Source organism: Manihot esculenta, chromosome 3 (assembly GCF_001659605.2).
Source record: "Manihot esculenta cultivar AM560-2 chromosome 3, M.esculenta_v8, whole genome shotgun sequence".
Taxonomy (NCBI): Eukaryota; Viridiplantae; Streptophyta; class Magnoliopsida; order Malpighiales; family Euphorbiaceae; genus Manihot; species Manihot esculenta.
In genome coordinates this window covers 29744630-29761121 of record NC_035163.2, presented here as the reverse complement: position 1 = coordinate 29761121, position 16492 = coordinate 29744630, and the positions used below count along the sequence as shown (strand labels likewise).

General features: G+C 32.7%; 2 protein-coding genes across 2 annotated transcripts; both read left to right on the top strand.

The window, feature by feature from the left end:
• Positions 1-1679: 1679 nt before the first annotated feature.
• LOC110611051 (heat stress transcription factor A-6b) lies at positions 1680-5257 on the top strand. The gene is made up of 2 exons (XM_021751169.2): positions 1680-2547; positions 3005-5257. The coding sequence occupies exons 1-2, from the start codon at positions 2251-2253 to the stop codon at positions 3782-3784; spliced, it is 1077 nt and encodes a 358-aa protein (XP_021606861.1). The 5' UTR covers positions 1680-2250; the 3' UTR covers positions 3785-5257.
• Positions 5258-7789: 2532 nt separating this feature from the next.
• On the top strand, positions 7790-16477 carry LOC110611384 (dymeclin). The gene is made up of 18 exons (XM_021751678.2): positions 7790-8221; positions 8975-9214; positions 9694-9757; positions 9840-9969; positions 10056-10200; positions 10640-10888; positions 11017-11101; positions 11217-11319; positions 11597-11722; positions 11808-11921; positions 13069-13187; positions 13324-13405; positions 13517-13609; positions 13706-13795; positions 13977-14096; positions 14215-14306; positions 14563-14620; positions 16208-16477. Exons 1-18 carry the CDS (start codon positions 8032-8034, stop codon positions 16283-16285), a joined length of 2178 nt encoding a protein of 725 aa, XP_021607370.1. The 5' UTR covers positions 7790-8031; the 3' UTR covers positions 16286-16477.
• The last annotated feature ends 15 nt before the right edge of the window (positions 16478-16492 follow it).

Here is a 16492-nt window from a genome sequence, read left to right as displayed (position 1 = left end):
AGAAAGGTTGTTGTTGCAAAGAAAAAGGAAGCCTCACCATCGGCCAATAAAACCTAGACTACATGCAAACCAAACAAAATACTCACATCACAACCTCACACAGATGACCAAAGATTCGAATAAACCACACTGCACAAGCAAAACCCTCCACTATAACCGAAAGTCGCCCTCTATTTCTATCTCTTTTCCTCAAATTACTATATTTTTTTTACTATAAACTCATTAGATAAAAAAAGTATCAATAAATCTCGTCTATTATTTTAAAATTATCTTATTTTCTTTCAATTTCTATAAGCAAAAATTGAAAAGATATATTATTCACATTTATTTTTTTATGCTAATAAATAAGTTGTAAGAAAATATGAGACATATAATATTTTAATTTACTTTTAATATGAATTTATATGTAAATAATTATTTAATTTAATACATGAAATTTAACTATCTGCATCTTTTAATTATTTATAAATTTAACGTCAGATTTGTTAAGTCAATTGTCTTTCCCAACTAATATTCGTCCCCATTTTCAATTTTCATCAAAGCTGCAAATGGAGTAGGGCTGAGCTTGGGCTTGAGCTGAAGTGGTCCTTCGGTGGTGGTGATGGATGGTAGGTCACGTTATGTAATTCAAATTGAAAAAATTTATCCAACAAAATTAATTTAAAATTTTAATTTAATTTTTTATTTATTTTTATTCTGTTTGATTTTTAATTTTAAAAATTTTAGTTATTTCGATTCAGTTTGATTTTGATCAGAAAAAAATAAAATAATTGAATCGATTAAATCAAATCAAATCGAACTGACTCAATCCAATTCGATTTAATTTAATTTCTATTTAAAATTAATTTAATTCAATTTTTATAAATATTAAAATTTCAAATTTTTAATTTATTCTGTTAAATTTAATTTTAAATCTAACTTACCCATACCGATAGTCAACATGCCTTTTATTATTTGTTTACATTATTTTTACAATATATTAATATATACAATAAAATATTACTTAGCTTCCTAGATATTTTGGCAAACCCATCACAGATATTTAGAGAAAACGAAACCATCAAAGATATTTGAGGGTTACAATCAGCGAAGCTCTCGTTTTGTTTTGTGGTTGGGTGAGGAGGGTGGGGCCCTGTTGTGAAGATCAGTGCATATGCATGCCCCAATACTATTCCATTGCTCAACTTTAAATAAACAATTCTTTATTAAAGTTGATTTATTTGAATAAAATTACTCAATATTAAATTTATAGATTATTAAGGTCTTTATCTTTCTTTTTTCCTTAGAAAATTTATAAATAATGCTAATTTTTATTGGTATTTAGATAATTATTTCCAAATAAATAAAATGTTTCATATTTCAACTTCAAATTGTATAAATTTTATCTTTTACGGAAATTAGATAATTATTTTTTTATTAATTTTATTTTTATTTATTATAATATTATTAAATTGTTGAGTATAGTTAAACGGTAAAATTACGCGTGTAATAGAATAAAAAATATTTTACTAAAAATAAAATAAAATAAAGTAAGGAAAAAAAAATCAAACTCAAAACTCCAAACATTTGCTCTTTCTTTGTCTTAAATTTTCTTTTCTTTTTTTCTTTAAAGAAAAAAAGAGAAAGCAATAATGAAAATGAAATGTTCCACTTCCAGTAAGGCATAATAATAATAATAATAATAATAATAATAATAAGAAACACTTTCCCAAAGGAGAAAGGACCCATCAAAATATCTCATTGCTCTTTTGGCTCCTTTTTGCATCGTCAGCCATTCTGCTCTTTAACCAATACCCTTTTGCCTTAAAGGAAGAGAAGAAAAATAAAAAAGAACAAAGCTCATCATCTATTTATTACCAGATCATTCCTCTTGCTCTTTCTTTTATGTTAGCCTCTTTGTTTCTCATGTCCTCTTCTTGTTTCTTGGTCTCCTTAGCATCGTTCTCCCTGCACGAATCTTTGCTTAGATTTTGATCTTCAACATTCACTATTACCCTCGAATTTTTGTGTTAATTGTTTCGAATTCATTCAAGAATCAAGATCTAGAAATCACTTTTCCTTGTTCACACCAAGCATTTACTGATAACTTTTTCTCTTTCTTGATATTTCCATATTCAAATCCGAAGCTGCATTTTTTGTATTCCCCACGTTTCCCCAAGAACAAGTTCCCATCTTTGTAAATAATCCAAGAAGAGAAAAAAGAAACCTAAACCCACATCGAATCTTACCTTTTTTTCTCAGTTTCTAATCATGAATCGTCTACAACGAGTGAAGGAAGAGTATGCAGGAGCTAGCTCATCTTACTCAGGCATCACATCAGCAGCTATTCCTCAACCAATGGAGGGGCTTCAGGATGCTGGTCCTCCCCCTTTTCTCACAAAAACTTATGACATCGTAGAGGACACTGCCACAAACCATATAGTTTCTTGGAGTAGAGGCAACAATAGCTTCGTTGTTTGGGATCCACAGACCTTTACCATGAGTCTTCTGCCCAGATACTTCAAGCACAATAATTTCTCGAGCTTTGTTAGGCAGCTTAACACATATGTAAGTATTTTTCTTGTGATTTGCAGATCTTTATACTGAGTGAAAGACAATTACAAGTGGATGTGAATGCTCCCATGTTCATGAAAGAGATAGAATATATGTTATTTATTCATATTTTATATAAATAAAATGATCTTTTTATTATTTTCAGTTGAGATCCAGTTGGTCCCTTTTCCTGCTATTTGTTTAATGAGTTACAAAAAGATGTCTTCTTTTTTCCTTCCCCATCTGAGAAGAGTGGGAATTCACAGATCCAAATGGAAAATGCATAAAACTATTATTTGGTTACTTTAGCATCTATAGTGCTTGGACTTTAGAACTTGTTTGATATTTGATGCATCATATTTTATATCCTATGTAGTTGTTGAGAGTTCTTATGGGAGTTTTTAGTTCAAAGATCAACTGAACTTGCTTTATCTTTTGTGTTTGATCATGAAGGAAAATTTGGTTTGTGTAGGGGTTTAGAAAAGTTGATCCAGATAGATGGGAATTTGCTAATGAAGGGTTTCTCAGAGGGCAAAAACATCTTCTCAAGAACATAAGGAGGAGAAAAAATCTACATCCTCAGGTTTCTCAGCACTGCCTAGACCCTTGTGTTGAAGTCGGAAGGTTTGGACTAGATGGAGAAGTTGATCGATTAAGGCGAGACAAAGAAGTTTTAATGATGGAACTTGTCAAGCTTAGGCAGCAACAACAGAATACTAAATGTTATCTTAAATTAATGGAATACAGACTCAAAAGGACGGAGACAAAACAGCAACAGATGATGGGTTTCTTGGCTAAAGCAATGAGGAATCCCAATTTTATGCAGCAACTAGTCCAACAAAGGGACATGAGGAAGGAACTCGAAGAAGCAATTAGTAAAAAGAGAAGGCTGCCTATTGACCAAGGGCCAAGTAATGTTCAAGTTGGAGAGTTCAGTCATGGTGAAGTATTGGAAACTTTTGTGAAGATTGAACCACAGGAGCTCGGTGACCTTTCTGAGTTTGAAGTTTCAGAACTAGACGCACTGGCTATGACCATGCAAGGAGTGAGTGGAAGCCAACAAAACATGGAGGAAGAATGTTTAGAGAGACATGAACCTGAAGATAAAGACCTTGATGAGGGGTTCTGGGATGACTTATTGAATGAGGATACTGTGGAAGAAATGGACATATTAGGTGGTGATGTTGAAGACATAGATGCGTTGGTGGAGCAGCTTGGTTACTTGGGTTCCAGTCCGAAGCAGACAAACTGATGTCATGCTGCTGCTTTTTCCTGTCTGCTTCAGTGCTTTCGAGTACGATAGACTCTCACTTCAGCTAACTGTCTATATTTTTTCCTTTGTTTATTTAATTTTGACACCTTTCTGCCAAAAGTCATGGATTGTATTGGTAATTGATAGGAGGCTAGCTGCCAATATACGTTTAATTAATACTGAAAGAATTAACTAGTCCTCAGCAATTAAAGCACAGGATGTGTCCTTAGAAACTAGATAAACAGCTTAATTATCATTTTCTGGTATCATTGGCGTTGATGTCATTGATTCAGGTTCAATCATACATGCAACAAGATAAACTCTTTTTGTTCTTAAAATCAGAAATCATTCTTGATCTTGGAATAGCTTGTCGTTCAGCTTGTTCTTGACATTCAAATATGCGAGCTCTTGAGCAGGAGGTGATATATATACTTTTGAGTGTTTCATATGCGTTAGTGGGCCCAAAGTGATGATTTTCTTTGCCATGATATGTATACAAATGCTTTGATTGGGACCATCTTGCGTCTTGAAACCAAGCCTGCGCTGTCTGTCTCTGACCATGTCGTTAATACTGTTTCTTGGTGCTCTACATGTTTCTAGAGCAAATACCAATAATAATTTCGCATTTTTTTTTGGGTCATGAAGTGGTGGGCCGGTGGTGGTGTTACCAAAATGATTATTCTGATCTTTAGAGCATGTTGTAGAAACTTCAGAACAATACTGTTGTAACTGTAATTCTTTTTATTCACTTGCTGCAAAATATTGCTTTCTTGAACTTTCTTCGATTAAAATATAGTTTCTATTTATAGTAATATTTTGACTCCAACATATCCACTACTAGTAAGTTCCAAGACCAACTGCACAGTTTGTATTAATGTACATGTGCAGCTCTTAAAGAAGAGTATGGTAACACTTTTTTTCTCTTTTTATGGGCACAAGGGTAGAAAGCTATATCCTGAGCTTGGAAAATTTTCATGATGTGCACCATCCGAATTGAGTTGGATCACATTAAACATTGCATTTGCCTGCTTAAGAGATAGGGTTGCACATGCTATGCATGAATTTAGTTGGCATGTGTAAAGAACCAACAAGGTATGGGGACAAGTTTATTCCGTTTAAACTCAACTTTAGATTTTACCACAGTAAATATATATATAAGCAAGGATTATAGCTTGGGCTGGGAGGCCCAGAGAGGCCTTTGGATTGGACTTGGCTAAGCCGAAAACAAGTTCCTCAAGCCTAGGCCGGCTTATGGACCCAAATGAATTGATGAATATGAGCTCTTATACAGCATGAAATGGACAAGAGTAGCATCTCTTTCAAAGGTATGTTGAATTTGTTTGATCTCAAACTGTGGTCAATGCTAAACCAGGCCAACTCCATCACATTTCATTTCAGTGACTTTAGAGCAATTTTTGGCTTTGTAAACGTTAAGTTTGGTGAGATTCTTTTTCTATTGAATTCTCAGCTATACTCTATAGCTGACAAATTCTAGCCTGCAATTTCTATTTCATTTATATTAGTCTAGTACAGTACTTTCTGCCATCATTTTTCTTTTTCTTTTTCTTTTTTTTCCATCTTCAGATAATCAAAACAACATCTTTGAAATCTTAGTTCCATTTTCTGGAGATATATAGTAAATTGAGCAAGAAATAGCTCATCTTTTAATGTTTAATCTTATCAATTTGATGAATAGCTGGTCTTCTAACAACTGCCTCCCCCAATAATGCAAGAGAATAGTACCAGTTCACAGGAAGACTTGAATTCTTGTGATAATAGGTTAGGCAAGCAAGGCAACAACTTGGGCAAGTTTTATTTTACCCGTAACAATACAGTCAATTTATTTATTTCAACTTTGAAAATTATCCGTTACAATAGCAATATTCAAAACCAGCAACATGGCAAGTGGAGAAGTCCGTATATGGCTCACATGTATTTTTTTTTTAACCATGCACTTAATATTTTAAATATCTTGAAAAAAACACTCTATAATAAAAATGGAAATTAATCCAGAAAACAAGGAAGAAAAATATAAGAATGTTCTATGATTTTAAATATTTTGATAATCAATTAAAAATTACTATGAATATTTTTTTACATAGTTAGTGGCTTACATTATCGATAATACTTGCCTAGCAAAACCCTATTTATGAATCATAAGACTTTTCTTGGAAGTATTTAAAAAAAAAAAGGGACTTATCTAGGAAGCTCGCCAATGCGTTGACACACTTGTATAGCAATATTCAAGTGCCGACTTGGCATTTCTCGACGTGTAGAATTATTTAATGGGAGATTGGTCAAAGTAGAACCCACTGATCTGAAATCAATGGTATGGAAATCCATGGTCCACATTAATTACGGCGCACGTCTTTTACGGGATCAGAGTTCTCATTTATTAAATTAATTTTCATTAATGAAAAACAAACACAAACTTACGAAAGCTTATACTTAAAGTTCTTTGAATAGCAAAAAGAATAATTTCCACACACTTATCATTTAGAGACTTAATTATACATTTTAAATTGAATATTTTTAATTATGATATAAAGTTATTTTTAATTTTCATATTTTCTCAAAAAATTTAGTTTTCATATTATGTTTGTAATTTCAAATGATTTTTAAAATATTATCTTATTAAATTTATATCGGTTTAGTGATGGAATTAATGACATTAAATTATTTATTTATTTTTACATTTTTTCATGAAAAAAGGCCAAAACATAAAAAACAAATTTTAGCAGAAATTTCCACGTGGCATCTTGCCGACGAAGCCAATTACAGTTTTTGCAAATGACATGGAAACTGCGATTAATAGAGATACTTTACCCTCCATTTTCTTCAAAAAGACTAAACCACCCCGCTTAACAACATACCTATTATTATAATAGAGTAATACAATTAATATGAAGAAAAAGCTAAAAGTAAAGTAAATATCAGGTTAAAATTTAGCCAAAATTTCTCTCTTATTTTTAATTTATTTTTTAATGAAAATAATTTTTAACTATTTAAAATTAAGAAATCATCATTTGTGGAATTAAAAAGACAAAAAGTATATTTAAAAATTAATATTTTTTATATATTAATTCATATTTAATAAATTATAGTTAAGCTCGTTATGAATTTAACTTATACTTTAAAATTATTATTTATCTCTATATATGCGTGTGTATTTAGATTGTCAATTTCTTTTTATATGTGAAGAGTAAATAAAAATAAAGAATCAATACTTTATTTATTTGTAAGATTTGGAGAAAATAAAGAATAGAATATTTTTATTTTTATAGTGAATTAAAAGAAAAATTAAGAATTACAGAAAGTGTATTGTTTATTTAAAAATTATATATGCTTTTGAAAATTTATATTGTATTTTGATTGACTGACTTTGCTATTAATGATTAAAGTCCATTAATATAAAATAAAATAAAAATTATTTTGTTAATCAAATAATAGTTATCATTGAATTCTGTAATAAAATTTAATTTAATGATAAATCATTGTATATACTCTTGTTTAGTATAAATAATTTTATAAAAAAAATCATTCATTATTTTATTTATACATTTAATAAAAAAAATTTTAATTTAAGATTTTTAATTTTTTTATTTTAAATAAAAAATTTACAAGAAAATTATTATTCCAAATGGTAGGATAAAATATTTTTTTTATATAAAGTAATATAAAGTAATTTTTGGACTATATTTTTTTCAAATTTGAAAATTATAATATTAATTCATAAAGATTTTTCAAATATAAAAACTTATTCGCTTATAGAAATGATAAAAAGGAAAAATAAAAGACATAATGAAACAATTCATAAAAATATATTGGGTATATATATAAACAATAAACAGAAAATAAAATATCTAAACGATATAGGGAAAATAAAAGTTTGTTTATTCATCAACTTTTCTTTCCGATTTTCCTTTATCGCCGTAATTCCAAACAGTGGCAGAAGGACAAATCGGTCAATCCAAGAGTCTAATGACGCATCATAATTGCTCCAAGGTCCCCTCTCTGATTTATCCAGTCTCCTAAACCTTCGTCTCCAAGGCCCAAGCTCTCTTTCTCTCTTTCCTTCATCACCAGCAGAGCTCGATTTCCATTTTCATTCTGTCTCTAAAGCAAAACAGATCCAAAACCGTAACTCTCTGTCTTTCTCTGTAATGCCTGTTAAGATCGCCTGAACTCGGTCTCTGAGCACAGTTGACTCGCGCGCTGAACCAACGACTCAAGCGCTTCGAATTCCAATGGGAGCAGTGCCTTCAACGCCGCGACCGGGCAGCGCACGCCCACAAGACACGGCCGAGTATCTAGTCGGTACATTTGTCGGCGAAAAATCTTTTCCTCTTGGCTCAGATTTCTGGCAGAAGCTTCTGGAACACCCTCTCAATCTCCGTTGGCCCAACGACCGCGTCCAGGAAGCCTGCCAGCGCTTTGGTTAGTTTTCCTTTAATATTGATTAGACTATTGAGTTATTGTAGTTCAATTATGCATTAAACTGTTGACTATTACACGTATGCCCTCTAATGAAGGTTTTTGGTGGTTTGGGATTTTCTTTTGTTTTTATTGAACCATTTCAGATCAATAATAAGTCCATTACGAGAAACTAATTTATAGGAATATCCATGCGTGTGTGGAGAGCCACATTGCTGCCCTCCAGTTTATTCCAAGCCTTGTGGTTCAGGAATTTTAGCTCTCCTTCTCAATTTCAAAATATTTGCTCACTTTGTGATTACACTTTCTGTATGTTTGAGTGGAGTGGTAATTAATTACTTTCTCTCGTTTATTATGGCTATTGATTGAGCTTTCCAACTTGGTCATACTTTCGCTTTTGAGTTGTAGTTGGTAATTAGGTTTTAGCTTATTCTCTACTCCTAATATATATTCAATAAGGTTAAACCCCGAAAAAATGACACATTGTGATGAACTGTACTGTTATACATGCATACGGAATGTATGGCACTAAGAGAACATGCACTAATTATGGTTATTTAGTTTAATTATTTTCAGTATGTTCACTTCGTGATAGTCTTTCTATTGGATATGAAATGGTTGGATTATATTTTCTGGAACTTGTTTGTTTTGCACTTTTAATCTCATTGTTGCTAATTGGACTGCTTATTTTCTTTTAAATTTTTTAAACAAAAAATTTAACCATTTCTATGGTTTTTTAAACAATTCGTCGTGCAGCACAAAACAACTACAAAACTAGGCATCTTGCGAAAGTCTTGATTCACCTGTCCCAATGTTTGCAAGAATGCATTTCAACTTCTGGTGCTCCATCCCCAGTTTATATGAAGGCCATTAATGCAGTGTACATTTCATCTGTTTTCTTGAAGTACTTGATTGAAAATGCCCAAAGCAACAACATTGAGGACTTGTGTCTTTCATTGGATGAAAGTGAACCTGTACCAGATGGTTTCATAAGAGGTATTTCACATATAACATATGGTTTATTTGTTACCTTCTTACATGCATCCTTAGTCGCTGGTAAGGACATTTAAGGATATAATCTCGTGCGGTTGCTGCCAAGTGCTGGATCCTGGGAGTGGTGATCTACATGAACTCCTATCCTTCAGTTGTCTTGATGCTTACAAGAATGATTACTTGACTTGTAATTGGATGTTGGGGAGCTTAAATGTTGATGATTGGTGTAAGTTTCTTCAAGCATTGCATAAGCAATGATTGAGGTCTTGGCCTAGATTCGTGCCCGTCCTTATTGGGAATAGTCTATTTGTAACCATGCTCAATTATTTCTTAGTTCATTGAATTGTGAGAATATGGGTGGTTTGACTGCTAGAACTTGTCTGGCTGAGGAATTATGTTTATCAAATTTGAGCATGTTTAGGATTTTGTTTTGATGGCTAAGCTTTCTGATATATGTCTGAAGTTTGGTTTTTTTTGTGCAGATATAAACATTGAGAATCTTGTCATGCACAATGTGCTTCGCTTTATTGGTTCCATAGATGTAAGGTACAACATGGATTTTTTCCCATCTTTATTTTGTAAGATTGAAGTCCTTTATCATCCTAAATTGTGTTATTTTTGTCCCAAGTACGAATACATACCTCCTACATCAGGAGTTGCTTAGCTTCCTGCTCATCGCCATGGCAACCCAACTTCTGTATGGCCCATCCCCAGGACCAACAGATGTGAATCTTTTTATTGATGCTGCAATGGCTCAGGTTAGCAGATGAATTTTGCCTTGTCTGTCATTTTGGAATCTCAAGACCTTGGAAATCTAATTGTTAGCCAAATGCATATGTTCCAGGAAAGTTCTTTGGTGAGTTTGGTTGTTCGCAGACTTCTACTCAATTATATAATGCGGCCACACGTTCCATTGAACAGTACACCTTATTCTCTATTTTCTGAAGGGAGTCAGCCAGGGGTTTTGCAAAGAGTTAGTTCTGCAGCTGGTATGTTTGCTTGTTTGTTCAAATTGTCAAGTTTTACAGCACAAAAACTTATATTACTAATTTTACATATGAAAAAGGTCTTGGACAAGATGGTACTGTTATTTTGAATTTTTGAATGTTAAATTTCTTTTCAGTTTCAATTGATATTTGCATTCCCATACTGATTATATTTTGTTCATATTTACTCAAATATGACTCCTTGACATTGAGAATTGATCGAGCTGAGTTGTATCTATCTAGCTACGTTTCATGTAATTTGATTCTTGAACTGAAGTTGAGCATATTTCTCTCCTGATATTTTACCCATGTCATTCCTATTCTTTTGCTGACTTTCATGCACTTTGTAGATGCTTTTGATATGTACTATTTTTGAACCTTGGGCAAAATTGTTAACTTTTTTGCTGGACATTTCCATTGTCATTGTATGTTTGACTTGCAGCTACTTTCGTGTTACTGCCATTCAACTATTTGGTCAGTTCAAATGGTGAAGGGATGAGAAATCCATTGGCCAGCTACAGTCTCCATGTCTTGCTTATACTTAATTATTATCATAAATGCATTGTGGGTGATGAGCCTGTAACAGACAGAAGTGATGACAGTGCTGCTTCAGATTCTATTCCCAAAGCAAATACATATTTCTCTGACAATCCTTACTGCAAAGCATTAGAAAGTGCGAGGGATATTGAACGTGAGATCAACTTCTCTCTCACTAAATTTTTCCTTTTGGAACTTTTCTTGGCATTCTCTCTCTCTGTGTATATATATATGTGGGTATGGGTGTGTCTATCTATATCTATTGAAGTACCCTCTTTGCAGTTGATCGTGTAGATATTGAGGGGAATCCACACAATGGCTCGCTTGTGAGATTGCCATTTGCCTCTCTATTTGATACTCTTGGCATGTAAGTTTCATCTTCTTCTCCCCTTTACATCAGTATTTTGTATAGTTTCATGTTAGAGTATATGCTTTTCTATCTCTATCTCTCAAAATATTGCATAGATGTTTTTGCTATGCAGGTGCTTGGGTGATGAAACTGCAGTCCTATTACTTTACACATTGGTGCATGGAAACTCTGATTTTTTGGAGTATGTTTTAGTGCGAACTGATTTGGATACATTGGTATGGAAAATCAACTCCATGCTTTGTGCTTTTTCCTTTTTTCAAACTTTCAAATTTGGATTGGCAGGGAAAAGGATGTCTCTTTTGGAGGAGACTGTTGAGTGAAGCTTTGTTAACTGGGTTTTTGTCTGATATGTCAATTTTAATATGTAACTGGCTATTGATATCAACAAAATTCTTATGTTTACTGATCATATGGCGTGTCTCTTAGTTACTACAATGGCTTAACTGAATCACAGACTAAAATTGACCTGTTTCTGTGGAATGAAATCTCCAGCTAATGCCCATCCTGGAGACACTATACAATGCTTCAAAGAGAACATCAAATCATATATACATCTTGTTGATTATTCTTCTTATACTGAGTCAAGATTCTTCTTTCAATGCAAGCATCCACAAGATGGTAAAAATAAACTCCACTTTGTAATGTTTGACCCTTTTTTCAAAGATTATATTATTTTCTTACTCTTTTTTGCCATTTCCTCTAGATACTGCCTAGTGTTTCATGGTATCAAGAGCACCTTCTTCATCAAACATCTCTTGGTTCCCTAATGGTCATAATTCTCATAAGGACTGTGAAATATAACCTTTCTAAGTTGAAGGTATGACTTGAATTGTTTATCTTTTTTCTGAGCTTTATGGTAGTCCCTCTCAAAATGTCTTGATTGAGTGCTATAACATTGAAGATGATATTAATTTACTACAAAAATGCTTGTTTTGGTATATCAATAATTTGTGGTAAGCATTTAATGCATTCTTATTCCATTCTATGGTTATTGTAGTGGGGGTGTTTGTGTGTGTGTGTGTGTATCATAGGCCAATGTCTAGTCTAGTCCAATGTTTTCAGTTGTCCTGTGTGATGTGTCACGGAGTAAGTGATTCAACACCTGAACTACACTTCCAAAATTTTTGGATTTTGGGAGAGATAGGAAGAGTCATGACAGATGGCATTGGAGCCTTTTCATGCAATTATGCTGAAGTTCAGGGCTGTATTGAAACAGTCTCCCCTAGGACCTGTTTTACTTGGTGTTTGGGACAACATGGAGTAGCGACATCATTTCTTTTCTTTTTCTTTTGTGTGTCCATTGGATAGAAGTTAGAACAGAGCCCTTCTCCTTTGCACTTGCTAAATCAATCTCTTCTCTTTGACATTTCTTTCTCGCTCACTATAGCACTCGTTGAGCGAGAAATACAATTAATATGAAAAAGTATTAGGAAATAAGAATGCCTTGAAAATATTTTCATTTTAGGTGCGCTGAGTTGTATGATATGGAGAAAGGACAGTTTTATTCATGTTGTAACATGGTCTTAGTCATACAGTGTTGCTAGGATTATTAAAATGTTCAAAATAGGTGATTTATTTTTTACTTAATATGCGAATGAAAGCAACAACTTGAAGGGTAAAACGAGTTCATGGAGGTTCTTTTTTCTTTTGTTTTTCTTTTTCTTGTGGGGGTTTTTGGGGAGGAGGGTGGGGCCCTCTTGTATTGGCAAAAACAAATCCCTGCTGCTGCTGCTGCTGTGTAATGCAATGAAGCATCAAGCTCTCATATATGTTCTTTATGTACATGGCCTAACTGTTTTTAATGGACCATTTTTCTCATATGGGATCCATTCAGATGTTTCTCATGTTAAGTATGGCAACAACTTATATCTTGACGTGTTGGTGGATGTTGATTATATTCTTATATAAGATACATTGGGATTAAATTTTCCTCATAACACTTGCTAATTTTAAATTTGTAACAGGATCTATATCTCCATACCACTTGTCTAGCGACTTTAGCTAACATGGCTCCTCATGTCCACCGTTTGAGTGCATATGCATCACAAAGGCTAGTTAGCCTTTTCTACATGCTTTCTCGCAAGTATGTTACTTCTGTTTGCCTTCTTTTTATATACTTTTTACCAATCATGGTGATTTTGTTTTGTTACTCTGTTGTTTTTCATTTTCTGATTTTCTATCCTTTTACTGTATCTTTTAATGCGATGTTGCATTTTCAGGTACAATAAACTTGCAGAGAGGATAGATGATAAGATAGGAAAGAGTGGCTTAGTTGAACAAGGCAGCCTTGCTGAAGATTTGGTAATTGTTTTGGCTGTTTTTTATGATTTGTCATTAGCACATTAGTTACATTATGGTACTTGGATGTACCCTTGTTCTTTCCTATTAGATTAACTGGATTATTTGTCGCAGTCTGCTGAGTTGCATATTTACACCGACTTCCTGAGAATTGTCCTTGAAATATTAAATGCAATTTTGACTTATGCTCTGCCACGCAATCCTGAGGTATCATTTCATGGGTAGATTTAGCATTCATTATGTTTGTTTTCCTCAAAATCATGTAAAATATTATCATTATCATTTCTTTTTTTTTGGTGCCAGGTCGTATATGCTATAATGCACAGGCAGGAGGTTTTTCAGCCATTCAAGAGTCATCCACGCTTCAATGAACTCATTGAAAATATTTACATGGTGTGTTCTTTTTTATTTTTTCCAAATAAAGCTTGTTGAATTTCCTTTTCTAATGGAATTGTTCGGGAATAATTGTAGGTCAAATTGTTATACCTGATTTATTAGGCTTTTCAATACTTAAATAATGCAATTTGTGTCTGTTTGTGTTTTGAATAATCTATGACACTGTTTACCTTTACAGGTTTTAGATTTTTTCAATAGCCGCGTGGATGCACATACAGAAGATGGGGAATGGTCAGTAGAGAAAGTCCTCCAGCTTGTAATTATCAATTGTCGATCATGGCGTGGTGAAGGAATGAAGGTAAAAGCAAATTATTTTGGAAATTAGCCGTCTTGCCTAGCTTCAGAGTTTGGGTTTATTATCTTTTAGAATTATTTTGGCAATTTGTTATGAAATTTAAATGATTTTATTTGGACAGATGTTTACTCAGTTGCATTTCTCCTATGAACAAGAGAGTCATCCAGAGGAGTTCTTCACCCCATATATTTGGCGGCTGGCTTTGACCCGCTGGTATTTTCCCCCTGCTCTCCTTGCCTTCCCATTTTCCCTTCCATACTGTGGAGGCATCCCAACCAAAACTAGAAAATAATATGCAGTTGAAAGGGGAAAACAAACTTCAGATATTGTGTGATCATGAGTCACTATTTTTTATTAACTATTGTCTGCTTGTTTCCCTATTTGCTTGTTGGCTGTTGTTGCAATTATTACTATGTATGGTTCCTTATACATAACTGATGCCCATTTTTGCTATGTGCTTGTTCTTCAGTGGAATCAGCTTTAATCCCGGTGCGATAAATTTGTTTCCTGTTGACTTGTCAGTAGAAGTAAGTATCCAATTCTGCCTTATAATCCGTAAGCTCTTGTTTGGTATGCAATTCGTCTAAGAAAAGAATTGAATTCTATCAATGGAATTCAATTCATTTTACTCATGAAAGAATTCATTTGTTTGAAATCAATTTAAATGTAATAGAATTCAATTGAACTCTTTTATATTAGACAAATTAATAATAAAATTTAAATTGATTTCATTTATTCATCATTCTTATTATTTTTAAACAAAACATAAATATTTATTCTTCTAAATGACAATCATTTTTATCACATTCATTGAAAAATCATTATTAATATTTTTGTAACATTTAAAATCTGAATTTTACATAACTTTTTACCATTAAAAATATAAAAATTGTTTTTTAATAAAATAATATAATAAATTTTTAAATATTAATTATAAATACATTAAATAGTAATAGTTACTATTAAATTAAAATAATTTTTATAAAGAGCAATTATTAATTAAAAATAAGAAATAAATTTAAAATTAAAGGTAAAAGAAAAAAAAATAAAAAGAATTTTCAATGGCTAATTAAGTAATTTTGATGTAAATAACCTTAAATAAAATCATCTCTTGCAAATTTCTAACAATTTTAGCAAGATTTTCTTTTAATTGAAAATCAATTCTCATAAGAATTTAAGAAAATTGAATTCTTATATTATTGGTTTTGCCAAACACAAAAATTTGAAAAAAAGAATTCATTTTTTATAATTCTTTCAAAATTTGGCATTTCAAACAAGGGCTAAAAGTTAGTATTTGAAGTTGTTTTTCACTGTATTGCATTGTCACTACTTGCATACTTGCCATACTTTTTGCTGTTGGATTCAATGTCCAAATTTGTGCTAGACTTTTTGATATTCAACAATAACGACAACTAAGCTTTAATCTCAGAGTATTTAGGATCAGCTATATGGCCATTAAGCTCTATTAGGTGCTAAGTCTGCATTAATATTCAGAACTTCTGGATATTCATTAACAAAAAGAATTGGCTGGATGCATCCCCTGTTAGCTTTGCCTTCTTTTTTTTTTCTTTTTTTCCCAATCACTTGAAATCTAGATTGAATGCATTGAAAGAATGAACTAAAATGTGGGAAATGGGCAGCAACAAAAATCATCTCTAGGTAGCTGCTTGTTGAAACTGGATAAGATATTAAGATAAAGTAATTATTGAATTAGGTGTTCCAAGTAAAATACAACATAAATGTGAATCTGAATTTGTGCAGAAAAATTGTTTAGCAGCATTATGCAACTAATGAAATATGGGTCGTTAGATTACTAGAGCTGCCTTCCTTGGCATAGGCCAGCAGAAATGAGGAAGGTTGTGTACTTGTGTAGCTGTGGAATCCATTTCTGGGCAGCTGTGCGGAGCCTAGTGCTCATGTTGGCCCCAATAGAATTGCAATTATTTTTAGTATTGTTCACTATAGCTATCGGGAAATGACCCAGTTGTTGAACTCACGATCCCAACCTGGAATTTCCTTTAGGCGTACCAACTAAGCATACCTCAGTAATTTTTCCTTTCCCTTGTTTTCACCATGGGTTTTATTTCTTTACCGTGACTGTTATTTTGTTGTAGAAACTAAATGATTATGGAGGGGATGTCGACAAGCGACAAAATGGGGTGTTGGATCAGCATGTGCAGCTGGACGTGTAGCGGGGGGTGCGGTACAATTTATTCCGGCATAGATATTTTCATACTTATTACTTTTGTAAATACTAGCTGTAGAAAAATGTAATGGCCTCATTCTTTGCTGTTCATATGCTTGGAAAACTGTAGAGGACTCTTTGCCATACAGAAAGGATTGACGACAATGTAATGAATAAGAGAGCATGAGATTCCAGTTTACAGGGTAAAATTTCC

Bases quoted from the DNA above. Each gene is read 5' to 3' on its own strand.
- LOC110611051 (XM_021751169.2), top strand. From the start codon at position 2,251: ATGAATCGTCTACAACGAGTGAAGGAAGAGTATGCAGGAGCTAGCTCA. The intron at 2,548-3,004 runs GTAAGTATTTTT...TGGTTTGTGTAG, and splicing joins TTAGGCAGCTTAACACATAT to GGGTTTAGAAAAGTTGATCC.
- LOC110611384 (XM_021751678.2), top strand. From the start codon at position 8,032: ATGGGAGCAGTGCCTTCAACGCCGCGACCGGGCAGCGCACGCCCACAA. The intron at 10,201-10,639 runs GTATGTTTGCTT...TTTGACTTGCAG, and splicing joins AAGAGTTAGTTCTGCAGCTG to CTACTTTCGTGTTACTGCCA. The intron at 10,889-11,016 runs GTGAGATCAACT...CCCTCTTTGCAG, and splicing joins AAGTGCGAGGGATATTGAAC to TTGATCGTGTAGATATTGAG.